The sequence below is a fragment of the Schistocerca serialis genome, chromosome 6 (genome assembly GCF_023864345.2).
Source record: "Schistocerca serialis cubense isolate TAMUIC-IGC-003099 chromosome 6, iqSchSeri2.2, whole genome shotgun sequence".
Classification (NCBI taxonomy): Eukaryota; Metazoa; Arthropoda; class Insecta; order Orthoptera; family Acrididae; genus Schistocerca; species Schistocerca serialis.
The window spans coordinates 395,582,354-395,596,341 of record NC_064643.1 but is presented as its reverse complement, the minus strand read 5'-3'; the positions used below and the strand labels follow the sequence as shown (position 1 = coordinate 395,596,341).

General features: G+C 44.5%; 1 protein-coding gene across 1 annotated transcript in view; it reads left to right on the top strand.

Moving 5' to 3' along the window:
- Window positions 1–12,683, top strand: part of LOC126484885 (piggyBac transposable element-derived protein 4-like) — a 93,183-nt gene extending 80,500 nt beyond the window's left edge. Inside the window, exon 2 of the mRNA XM_050108482.1 lies at window positions 12,447–12,683. Coding sequence (XP_049964439.1) covers window positions 12,447–12,683 — 237 coding nt within the window. The remainder of the gene's footprint in view (window positions 1–12,446) is intronic.
- The last annotated feature ends 1,305 nt before the right edge of the window (window positions 12,684–13,988 follow it).

Genomic DNA, 13,988 nt, shown 5'->3' with positions numbered 1-13,988 from the left:
TCTTCCCTCTCTATATATAGTATGTACTCATTTGTCACGTCGCTCATTTGTTCCGATTGGGCGCCTTCTGCGCTGATCGTTTGTCATTGCCGGTTTTGTTCATTTCCATTTGCTGGATTATGTCTAGGGTTAGCCGGCCGAATTTCAACATCATGAGGTGCTCCGCCTACAGTCCTATTCCCACCGTGTTCACCGTAGTATCGATTCTGGTTGCCGTAGCTGTTGCGTTCACGATCCTGTCCACGTCCTCGATCATTTCCGTTGTTCCACCTGTGTTCGCAACTGTTACCCCAGTTTCTATACGGCCGGTCCCGATTATTGTTCCGTTCGCGTCGCGACGACCAGTCTCGCCATTGATTAGTACTACGACCACGACTGCGGTCGCGCTGCTGTGCCCCATAATAACTTTGTGCCTGATTAGGTGGGCATTCTGCTGTATTATATTCCAACTCTTGGAGAAGTGTCTTAAACGTTTCCACGTTCTCTTTGCATCGTCCCGCAAGAATGACGTGGAGCAAGTGCATCAGCAATTTGGTGATGCATATCCTAATTAGTTCCGCAGGCCCGTATGGGTCGTGTAGAAATTGATTTGCCTGCAGCATGTGGTCGAATAGGCGTGCTGGGCTGCCGAAACCAGACTGGTTCAAATTTGGTAGCATAATTATGCGGTGCTTGACCCTATCTTGTGCTGCTTCCGACCAATAGGCGCACAGAAAGGCTTGTCGAAACTCCCGAGTGGAGTTGCAGTGACCCGCTGCCGACCTCATGCGAATCGCCGGTTCGCCTTCCAAATAGCCACACATATATTCTATCTTATGTGAACTTGCCCAGTCGGGGGGAAGACAGAACTCAAATTGCTCGAGCCATGCTCGTGGATGTATTCCTTTTTGCGAATTTCGAAATATCTCAAACTTTCTCACCGTAAGGAAATGTTTGAAATCAAATCCCCGCATTTCCTCCCGGTGAGGCCCTTGAATGTTTCTATTTTTCTCATGTCTGCCCCTCAAAATACATTCTTCCCTGTCGTCAAAATCTCCCTCGTGGCCAGAGTCCCTCTCTGCACTGTTCGTACAGCTATTTTTAGTGTTATTGGCGAGTTCGGAATCACACCCCATGCGGCTTTCCAGAAGCGCCACGCGTTCTTGTAATTCGCCTGTTACAGCTTTTTGCCGCCTGTTCACTTCGAACTGTCCCTTCTGAAATCTAAGAAGCGAACGCACTTCTTCAGTCTCTATGACCGCTACCAGTGTAGTATTGTTATCGCTCTCCGTCACCTTCATCGTGCCTACAATGTCCGCTAATGCCGCAATCTTATCATGTATATGTCTGTTGTCCTCCGCCCCAGTCTGCTTCAATTGCTCTACTTGCTGTTCGAGTGCGTGAATCGCTTGACTGGTGTCAGCTACTGTGTTGCTGACGGACGCGGACAATGCATTTCTGCCTCCTGGACACTGGCGAGTACCTGCTGGTTTTCCCTTTGGCATTCTTCCCTCAGAGCTTGGAAATTCCTAAGTAGCTGTTCCTCGCTCTCTTTCGATTCCGCATCACGACGTCGCTTGCCCTGTTCTAAGGCTTGCAGACGATCATCGATTTGTTCAAATGTACCGCCTAATTCTTTCATAACATCACTTTTTATTTCACTTACCAGATTTTTTATACTTTGTGAGATATCATCGGACACTCTCTGCATCGACTTGTCGACTTTATTTGTCTGCTGGAATAGTTTTCGTCTATTTGTTCGCCTAGCTCGTGGATCGATTTTTCAGATCTCTGCGTCATTTTTTCACCTAGCTCTCGGATCGATTTTTCAGATTTCTGTGTCATTTGTTTGCCTAGCTCTCGGATCGATTTTTCAGATTTTTGCGTCATTTCATCACCTAGCTCTCGGACTGATTTTTCAGATTTCTCTGCGTTTTCTTTATTTTGTTGCAATAAGGCTTTCATGAGTTCTGCCAAATCAGTTTGGTTAGTTGGAGGCAAATTAATTTCTACTCTGATGTTAGCCCATTCGTCCTGTTTTGCATTTCGTCTCAAGTATTCCCCAATGCATTTGCGGAACCGTCCGACGCGTTAATATTCGAAATCAAATTATCCCCTTGGTCCATGTTGCTTAAGTTGTTGGACTGCCTACTTTTAGCTTGGTTACGTGTCTGCATTAGTTCAATTTATACCCGGTACGCAACACACTAATCAAAATAAATGTATACCCCAAAAATTATGACAGTCACAGGAAAGGTACCCAACCTAGTACGCACTTTTTCACACGCAAAACAAATTTATATCTTTGATCGAAGTGAGTGCAATTTACAACTTAGAAAAAAAACACATACATATAAAACACACAAATATAGAAAACAAATGAAGACAAACAACACAACACCACTCAAAAACGCAGTGAATCTTTTGAAAGTCTGCTCAGAAACAACGCAGAAGTTGTTTGAGCACTGCAGGGAAAAAAAAATTAAGATTATACAACGCTCACAATCTAACGTTTCAGAGATTCCAGAGTCTAGCAGAATCACAGAACAGGGTCACCATGTGTAATGTTGTTGCATTAATTTGAGGTGTAAGCGGTGCTGCTATTCAAGACCATAATAGTGGGTTAAAAGCTGTGAGCTGTCTGGCAAAGTTAACCTTGCATTACTGAGCAACTGTTTCACCAGGTATCCAGTCTAGCTTACCAAATTCCACACCAGACTAACATTAAATATAATCTTTTAATAGTCAAACGACAACCGGTGATATATATATATATATATATATATATATATATATATATATATATATATATATATATATATATATATATAAAAGAGAATTTAAACAAAAAGAAATAAATCAGTTTATATTTGGAAATTTATTTTAACATTGATCATTGAAATTTCAGCATATTAAACTTGATTCATAACTAAACTGGTGCCTTAGTTAGGATTGTGAAAATGTGAGTTTATAATCTTACAGAATACATCAAATATGGAGCCAAGATTGGCAGACTGCATACAACACTGCATTCATAAAATAACACACGAAGAACGTTGAAACATATGCAAGAGGAAATTAACCACAACCAACCGATTCAGTTTTCACCCAAAGAAGTTACGTTCGTAGCGCAATCCTGTCCGTCATGTAATTACCACACACTGGTATACTAAATTCATACTAACTCTCTGTGAAATCTTTCCGAAAAGAATAACTGAGGGGTACTTTGATGATTACACCACATGCTTCACGTGGTCAACTCGATTTACCCAAAGATTGTAATTCCACGATAATTTTGATAATTAATATAAGTTAGATCGAAAAGCAATTTACAAAAGAAAAACCTCGAACTGTTTACTAAAGTCTTCCTATTAACCTGATGGGTCAAACAATTGTATAAGCACATGGGACTGGTCTCACAAAGTACACCCCACCCCACGTGGGTTGAACATAAAGAAAAGTTGCTATATTGATAAACATTGTCAAGCCGAGACGTTATAATCTCACGCACATTCGCATTTAAGATTGATGATCTTAGTTAGAGTTACTGATCAGCACGTGGTTCGACTTTACTCACAAGGTAGTGACAAAGCAACTACTGGAAGTTATTCTGAACTGTACACTCGAATCACACTGCATTGCAATTTAAGATAACATTAGATATTTTAGTGCTAAACCTGAAATATAGGTGATTAAATTTTCAGTTAGGCTGAACTTAAGAAATACATTGTCCTACGGACTTAGCAGACACGGGCTTAGCCGGAGATCTTACCACTTCACACGCTCGCCGCGGACGGACTGACCTGGGCTCCTACCTGAGGGGTGCCTCACAAATACAAACGGAAGTGGCCAGAGAGGCAGCTTCCTATACTAACATGACAAGGGACGGACAGGGCCATACTAAGAATAGAAACCTCTTTGCTTCTAGGAAGCGTAGCTACCTGTTCCGACGTTGGTCCTACTGTTCTCTAGCAGACAGGCTTGTCTGCTACCATAAAGCATGCAACTAGAAATACATTTGCTCATTCCTTCTTTCATGCAGAAGGAGGGGGATGACAGTATCTTATCATATACAGTATATGAAAGAAAGCGGATTAGGTTCCGTATGAGACTGTGCGACATGAATTACATATAAACTGTGTTTTAAAGTGTAGTAGTGTGACAGATCGTTCTTGTTTATGTGTAAAAGTAACACGTTTCACTACTCAGTCTCCTCCCAGATAGTCAGAAACACCACAGTAAATTTAGAAGAGGAATTTATGCCGTAAATGACAACAGATTTAAGAAATTAACATGAAAGGAATCCAACAGAGACCTTTCACTGCACAACAGAATAAAATGAACATTTTGCGAAGAGACGAAGTGACGATCAGGTTTTAAATTTGTCTCAAAGGAGACTAAAACATTCCTCTACAATCATTTAAAAGCGTGGCAAGCTGAGACGATACCCAGGGCTCGTCGACGTTTCAGACAGTAAGATGTCGACACATGCGAAAGAAAAGACCACTGATAAAAAAAGTGGTTGAAATGACTTTGAGCACTATGGGACTTAACTTCTGAGGTTATCAATCTACTAAAAGTTAGAACTATTTAAACCTAACTAACCTAAGGACACCACACACATCCATGCACGTGGCAGGATTCGAACCTGCGACCGTAGCGGTCGCGCAGTTCCAGACTGTAGCTCCTAGAACCGCTCGGCCCCCGGCCGGCACCACAGACCAGAAGTTCGTGTGAGGCGGCTGAATGATATCATATCCGCAACAAATTTCACCACAGTTCTATGCAACCCATCGTGAACATGTCATACGCTCGAAAAGTCGTCACATCCATTATTACCCACCCTCACCTCATCTTCTTACGCTCTGGCGATGCAAGTCAGAAACGCGACTCTTAGCGGTAAAATCACTTGATCTTCTTACGAGTGGGGGAGGAAAACTTTTCAGAAACACCTCCGCTCAGAAACCGTATGTGAAAGCTTCAGGGAATAGCATAAACGCATCAATAAAACCACCCCTTTTCTTGGAGCGTTGATTTCCACACATTCGCGGTCGAAAACGACAGTCCGCAGAGCGAAGTCCAGCAAGATGACGCTCCTGACGTCATTTGACACTGCTGACACCCACAGATGTTCCAACCCTTCCCTAACGACATTGCACAGCTGCATCCCTGTTAAACAAAATCGTACCTCCTTAGAGTGGAGTGCGAGCACACTTCTTGCTATCGCATACAGGGTGTAACCCTAAGGACTGTTCAATACCTTTCGACGAAACGTAAATGACATACGAAGCAGCAAACGCCGCTTATGCATTTTCATGCCTCCTACGTAGCAACACTGACACAAGAAACAGTTGTAAAGAAATCCACAAAGGCTCCTTCTAAGATCTTCCAGTTCGATAATATCGTCAGTGCCATCCACTCACCTTTGTTGAGCACCTTTAAAATGTTCCTGTACAGACAGAACTCGTGACGTGAGTCCGAGGCACCTGCAAGCAGGCTACGCTGCTGCTCAGCCGTCGCTACACTGCTGTTCTTGCGCCTGATACTAGGCCATATGTAATGGGAAACTGCCAAAACAGTTGCCGTTCTTATGCGCCTAGGATATAATCACCGTTCCGTCTGTATAGGTACATTTTTAAACTCTGTCTGTACAGGTACATTTTCGGGTTTCGCCGATGTCTCTGACCGGTCCTTTGCCCGTTTTATTCACTTATATGTCAATGTCGCATCCCCCGTGATCTCGTCACATTTAGGCACGAGGTAGGTGCAGTGGAACTACTCTCAAATTTCGTGCTGAATGGTCCCTAATGGTTTCAACCTGTACACTAGAACAAAAACAGTGGTGGCGGTGCGCTCCAAGGGTCAGATCATGTTTAATGTGAGCGAGACTCCACAATGTCCTTAGACAAGGGTTGAAACGTCCCAGTGTATCAGGAGTGACAAACGTTCTCAAGAACGTCTTCCTGTCATTCATCGCTCATTTACGACCGCTAAATGTGAGGAAATCATTGCCTGAGGCAAAGGGGTGATTTATTGACTTCATTACGTCACTCCCTGTAGCGGTTTCGTACCGATTCTGAGCGGTGATGTGTCTGGAATCTTTAGCTCGGTCACACATAAGAAAACTGCGTGATTTCAACGCTGCGGGTAGCGGCTATGATCTACATCGCAGAGGCCTATAAAGAAGGGTGAGATGTGGGCAAGAGGGGCTGCGACGATCTTCTCATTGTGTGACTCGTCCACAGAGGCGTTGGGAGAAATTGTGGTGAAGTTTGGTAGGAATGTAACATCATTAATCCATCTTGCACGTCACACGGACTTTTGCACTGTGGCAGTTTTTCTCATGTGCCGACACCTTGCTGTGTGACGCGTCATCGAAGCCGAGGGTGATGACCCAGCGTGCCATGCTTTTGCACCGTTACAGAGGAAGGTTTTACGCACCCCTGAGAGATATTTACATCTTAAGTGTGGCAAGTGGTGGGAGAGTACGGGTTTTCGAAAGCGTGATCCCTTAACTCCGTCTCGCACTGTACTAATTCTCTGGACGCTGGAGGGAGCCGTTAGCACTCTTAAGGTGAATACAGACTACTCTGACGTGACGTGCAAACAAGTGGGCTCACTTCACAATGCGCGTGATATAAAAACGCAAAACAGAATTTTGTGCGCATATATTTGTATTGAGTTGACGTGATTTGGTAATGCGTTGGATGATGCAATTTGGCGCAACATGCCTTATAACTATAAGATCTAGATTTTTCGCTAGTAGTGGGAAGGCGTCAGAAGAGTCAAGTAATTGAGTACGTTCCGTCAAATCCGGTGCTTTATTACCATACAAAGCGGGAATATCGTTAACAGAATTCAAGGAAAAAGGCTTGGGACGAAGTAGGAGAAAACCTCGGCATTCCAGGTTAGTGAAAACAATTTTTTCTATATATTTTATTAGTTTGTTCTTTTATTGCAATTTATAAAAGTTCAAGAGGCGTTATATTGGAAAAAAGTATCAATGAATATCAAATAAAACTAGATATGAATGTAACAGATATTTGATGTATAAATTAAGTAATATAATTTTATAACGAAAAATAACACCGAAAATTGAAATTGAAACTGGGTTATATTGAACTTAAAACGGTTGGTTATAACGAATGTGCCTATGAAAAAAATAATACTGGACATGTCACTGAGCAACTCTACCCTTTTGAATGGAGTAACTGCCCAGGACAACTAGCTGAACCATAATCAGAAACGATTTAGATTTGGAACTTATCTTTGGTGAAGGCAGCTTCTGTCACGAAATTTCTACGAATGGGTTCGAGGCTGGCTACACCATGAATGTGTTTACTTTCTATTCAGATTTGTTACTCGAAAGGGCAAATATTGGTTGATGTATTCCGAAGCATGTTGTGTAGACAGGTGGAAGCTAAAACTAGTATATCGGCAGTTTCTGGCTTAGTTTCAATAGGCTTTAAAATATATTCTTCAGTGACCGGCTAAAATTCCGAACGCATTTTCAGAAGTCCATCGAGCCCTTGAATGGCGGTAGTTGTGTAACTTCCCTTTGGACTTTTAATGACTGCTCTGCTCTATGGACGCATCAAATAGGTTTTAAGCGGGAAGGCTTCGTCTGGAAGAATTATATAAGGTAACTTCTTCATTGCTGGTAGTAGGTCTCTGTTTTGTGGAACTGCGAATTTATTACCTTCCAGTCTTTTCCCCATCTGAGGTCGCTCAAAAGTTCCTACATCGGATCTGAACGTGCTTGCCGTCCTGTACAGTGTGGATAATTCCACTTCTCATCATAATCCTTGGCGATCTGTTTCCATTCGTCTTTACTTGGTTCTGGTACGTAAATTGGTTGCTGAATTTCCTAAATTACCTCGCAACACGCTTTAACTATTTCTCCAGTAGTTCAAAATTCAATTCGAAAAGAAAAATCCAATCTTCCGTAAGAATTTCCGGTTGCCAAGCAGCTGTGAACAGTGAAAAAAATCCCAATTTTTGAAGTATTACTCTACGTTGTTCTTTGGCAATGAGGCGAACTTTTATTGTCTTTGGGTGCCAAAGGAAGATAAATGAATAACCAACAGTTAACTAAACACTAACCTAGAATTCTAAACTAATTTCTCCGTTCTTGGTAATGAATGTAAAGACAATTGGAATAAATTACGAAATGTATACATCGTGGCAAAACATCGTTGAGGCAAAAATTCAGGTCAGGCAACAAGGAGTTGGAGAAAATGGAAATTTGAAGAGGAATTGGCTCTTTTGAATCCAACTCTCGTAACAACAAAAACTCGAGGGAATGCGAAAGGCAGCCCGAGCAATGAAGATTATGATGGAATACGGGAAGAGATTGGCATATGTCCGAATGATGAAACAGACTCACAAGTGATCTCGTCGGAAAGTTCCCAGTCCAACCCACCAAGAAACGTCATATGGCAAAGTGCAATCCCTAGAATCGCGGTGGCCATCGACAATCTCAAGGCAAATGTGTCAGATTCTCCAACAACTTTTACTCAATCTTCAACGAAGCCTGTAAGACCTTGGAAGAAACGTTTGTTGTCATCTGTACAAGAAATGGTTACAATTGTGAAAGAAAATCAACTCTTGCGCTCCCAAGTACTTCTTCAAAGTTCACCCGCTGCGTCAACTAACCACGTGGACGTGAATGAGAACTTCTTTTCCTCAGCACGGCGAAAAACGTGAAAAAATTGTGTCCCATCAGCAAGTCAGAGTAAAGATGGAAGTGAGCCACATTGTTTGGGGGCAGCGTTGCAAGCTGCACGTGGGAGGTCATTTCGGTGAACCCTGGTTACCAAAATACTCATAACACAAATCCATAATTATTCCATCAATCCTCCTAAGCACCATCTCCTCAGAAATCTGAACACAGCTTGGACTGCTCAACGAACTCAACGTTCTCCTACGCTTGACAACAGAAACAGTAAGAAAACTTTACTAATTTGTAACTACTTTTCTGATGTATAGCAAAACTCACTTTTGTGAAAAGAAAATCAATAAAAATTACAAAATGTCACTTTGATAACATTTTTCCCTCCCAGATATGCAATAAAATAATGTATTAGCACTTATCTCAAGCAAACTGCAAATCATATCTCAGCCGGAATACTTCCCCTGAGTTGAGAGGAGAGTCTCCCTATTATCGGACTAGCCAAGCTCAGGAGATGGTAGAATTCAGTTTTTGTCGTTCTGTGAAGGCACTTAAGCCATTCTTCACCTTCTATTAGTTGAGGAAATAAATTTTGGAACCCCCCGAATCGGTCTCTCCCCATATTGGTAGGAAGCATCCATTCTCTAGACGAACAAATGCATGCAATACATAGAAATGGAATTTCTTCTTCTCCTTCTTCATTCTAATATGAAGTTTCAGAATTGCTTCTTCGTGGTTTGCAGATTTATTTGCCGCAGTATACAAGGACGCTCATTTCCCTCGGTCACCCAGAAGAACTACACTCCTGGAAATGGAAAAAAGAACACATTGACACCGGTGTGTCAGACCCACCATACTTGCTCCGGACACTGCGAGAGGGCTGTACAAGCAATGATCACACGCACGGCACAGCGGACACACCAGGAACCGCGGTGTTGGCCGTCGAATGGCGCTAGCTGCGCAGCAATTGTGCACCGCCGCCGTCAGTGTCAGCCAGTTTGCCGTGGCATACGGAGCTCCATCGCAGTCTTTAACACTGGTAGCATGCCGCGACAGCGTGGACGTGAACCGTATGTGCAGTTGACGGACTTTGAGCGAGGGCGTATAGTGGGCATGCGGGAGGCCGGGTGGACGTACCGCCGAATTGCTCAACACGTGGGGCGTGAGGTCTCCACAGTACATCGATGTTGTCGCCAGTGGTCGGCGGAAGGTGCACGTGCCCGTCGACCTGGGACCGGACCGCAGCGACACACGGATGCACGCCAAGACCGTAGGATCCTACGCAGTGCCGTAGGGGACCGCACCGCCACTTCCCAGCAAATTAGGGACACTGTTGCTCCTGGGGTATCGGCGAGGACCATTCGCAACCGTCTCCATGAAGCTGGGCTACGGTCCCGCACACCGTTAGGCCGTCTTCCGCTCACGCCCCAACATCGTGCAGCCCGCCTCCAGTGATGTCGCGACAGGCGTGAATGGAGGGACGAATGGAGACGTGTCGTCTTCAGCGATGAGAGTCGCTTCTGCCTTGGTGCCAATGATGGTCGTATGCGTGTTTGGCGCCGTGCAGGTGAGCGCCACAATCAGGACTGCATACGACCGAGGCACACAGGGCCGACACCCGGCATCATGGTGTGGGGAGCGATCTCCTACACTGGCCGTACACCACTGGTGATCGTCGAGGGGACACTGAATAGTGCACGGTACATCCAAAACGTCATCGAACCCATCGTTCTACCATTCCTAGACCGGCAAGGGAACTTGCTGTTCCAACAGGACAATGCACGTCCGCATGTATCCCGTGCCACCCAACGTGCTCTAGAAGGTGTAAGTCAACTACCCTGGCCAGCAAGATCTCCGGATCTGTCCCCCATTGAGCATGTTTGGGACTGGATGAAGCGTCGTCTCACGCGGTCTGCACGTCCAGCACGAACGCTGGTCCAACTGAGGCGCCAGGTGGAAATGGCATGGCAAGCCGTTCCACAGAACTACATCCAGCATCTCTACGATCGTCTCCACGGGAGAATAGCAGCCTGCATTGCTGCGAAAGGTGGATATACACTGTACAAGTGCCGACATTGTGCATGCTCTGTTGCCTGTGTCTATGTGCCTGTGGTTCTGTCAGTGTGATCATGTGATGTATCTGACCCCAGGAATGTGTCAATAAAGTTTCCCCTTCCTGGGACAATGAATTCACGGTGTTCTTATTTCAATTTCCAGGAGTGTATTTACTCAGAAGCACAATGTGCAGTACATATCAACAAAGAAAAGGTAGAAGTACAGGCACAGAACGGCTTTGAACTTGCAGAAAGCGTATCCTGCAAACCATGTCTCTCGCTTGCTTATGTAGGATTTGTCGCTTACCACCATCATCAGCCATGACAAATCGAAGTAAATGTAATAAAATGTATAAATGCTACATATAGTTTAAAAGTAGTACTGTACTATAATACATGTACCTGTACTACAAATATGGAAATATTATAGCAATAACTATTCCGCTAACTTACATTCGCCATACATGAGGAGCTGTCAGCTCCATAAGGTGGACGAGTTACATGACCGCAAATACATGCACAGTCTGACCTCACAGTCAGTAATGTGTTAAGAATTTAATAAAGTCAGTTTCTTATGAATACTACGATGTGAAATGTTTCTGGATAGGTGTTGAGGAGAAGAACTCGATTAGCGAATAAAAAGTATAGGATTCTACTTACAAGAGTCGTACAGCTGTTCATATCTTCGAAACGAACAAAGTTACAAGAACAGCCATTATCCTGGTTAATGTACCTGCGGATGGCTCGATGATATGGGAAATCAGGGAGGAGGAGATTCAGGAGCAACTGTATGCTTGGGAAGAAATTGAGAGACAGTATGGAGCGAAATTTAACGGAAACAAATGTGAGGTCCTGGTTACAACTAGAAAGTAAGATAGACTAACTGATTTATTAGAGGTGAACAATTGAAGAGGGTGGACAGTGTGAAGCACTTGGGAAGTGTGACAGAGGACAAAGGAAGAAATGATAAAGTTACTTCGTCCCATTACTGCCCTATTAATCTGAAACGTGGGTAGTGAAAAAAAAAAAAAAAATGTCAGGAGATTTCAGCAATTTGAAATTAAGTTCCTCAGACGTAGGATAAGAGAAACAAGGAGATTTACGATGAAGAATTAAATGGTAATGGAGGTAGTGAAGGAGGCAGAGCAGGATAAATTATCGAGGCTGGGATGGTGTGGGCACTTAAAGATAATGGTAAACGAAGGGATTCCCAAGAATATACATGAAAGGGAGATGTAAAGTAAATGGCGAAGAGGAAAACCAAATAAAAGATGGCTGACAGATGCGGAGGAGTGTGCCGAAAAAAGAGGTGAGGATTGGACCAGATTGAAAAACAGAAACGTGTTGGGAAAACAGGACTAGATGGCGAGGTTTATGTTCCAGGCGGACCCGTCCTGGGGCTAGAAGCTTTTCAAGATGATGATGATCATGATGATTATGATTAAGTTTTCCCTTGGTAACTAAACAATATTCACTTTCTATATATTTTATTTTGCCTCTGGACAAATAGTTACATGGGATAGTCGATACAAATCGGACTCCCAGCATATTTGTCGATCACCGGTGCTTCCGTTCTACACTTGATGGTATCTAGAATCACTGCTACAACATCACTGCAGCTTCCTGACAGTTGTGTCCGCAGATGGCTCAGAAATAGTACCCGAAGTGTGAGGCAGCCGCTCGGTCTTGGTAACACGGTGACAATCTCACATAACGGACTCTGCTCTGGCATTCTTTCGCAGAGGGACAGAGCGCCTCGCGCCTCCCCGGGCCACCCACCTGTGATGGGTCGCTGCCGCCGGCGCCCTAATGGCCTCGTTACGTGGCACAAAGGCGCCGCCGGCTCATTACCACGGCAGGAGGTGGGCTGCACGTGGCAGGCCGGTTCCCCGGGCTTCAGCCGGTGGCTGGGGACTGGGCACGCTGCTCTTTACCTTCGCTGTTCTGCGTTACCTGCAACGGCGCGGCGCCACATTTGAGCAATATTGTCGTAACGCGTTTAGCCTCCGCTCCACCCGCTGCAGATACCGCTGGCATGATACACCGACCTGAGGCAGGGTAGATGAGGACGCGAGGGTTAAAGTGCACCTCAAGTGTGGACACATGCTGCTGTTGGCAGTTCGTTACCGCTTGTCGTTGCCCCTCGTGTGCTAGCACTGACAATAGTTGAATCTAATGATTTGTTTAAGCGGAAGATCAGAATTGATCACTTTTATTAGTGACAGAGATAGCATGAGGCTGATGATTATTCACCTGGTTTTTATTGATTATAGAGTTGGTTACTCGTTTCCGTATGTATTTCTCGTTTTGTACGTTTCATAGAATATGAGACGATTTCTTGGGGTATTGTTTCACATTGAAATGCTATAGTTTGGTCGTGAGCTGGTGAAGCCAACGAATGTGAATTGGGGGTAAAATGACTGTGGTAATGGGCTGATCGGCAGCGTATCCTCAGTTCTAGTTAGTTTGAAATGTTTGAGTTTGGTGTAGGCCCCTTTATAAGCAGGCTGAAACGATGAATTAGAATTTGTACCACGACTGGGATTCGAAGTCGGGGCTGCTGCTCACTAAGCAGATGTGCTAACCACTACTCCAAGCTGGCGCAGTGTCTTTGCACAACTACACGGGTTATTCTGCACAGAGGGAGGCAAGCTAGGATAGTCCGTGCAGCTGAGTAAAACCACTGTGCTAGGGTGGCGTAGTGATTAGCGCATCTGCCTCGTGAGCAGGAGACCCGTTTCGAATTCCAAATGGCTCTGAGCACTATGGGACTTAACATCTACGGTCATCAGTCCCCTAGAACTTAGAACTACTTAAACCTAACTAACCCAAGGACATCACACACATCCATTCCCGAGGCAGGATTCGAACCTGCGACCGTAGCAGTCGCGCGGCTCCGGACTGAGCGCCTTGAAGCGCTAGACCACCGCGGCCGGCTTCGAATCCCAGAATTGGTAAATAATTATCATTCGTCGCTTCAGTCTTTATTAAAAAAAATGTCGTGTGACTAGGGCCTCCCATCGGGTAGACCGTTCGCCGCGTGCAAGTTTTTCTATTTGACGCCACTTCGGGACTTGCGCGTCGATGGGGATGAAATGATGACGATTAGGACAACACAACACCCAGTCCCCAAGTGGAGAATATCTCCGACCCAACCAGGAATCAAACCCGGGCCTTTAGGATTGATATCCTGCCGCGCTGACCACTCACCTACCTGGGGCGGACAGTCTGCATTCATAATCATAGATGTTTGAAATTTGAAAAAGGTTTCTTGAAACATCTGA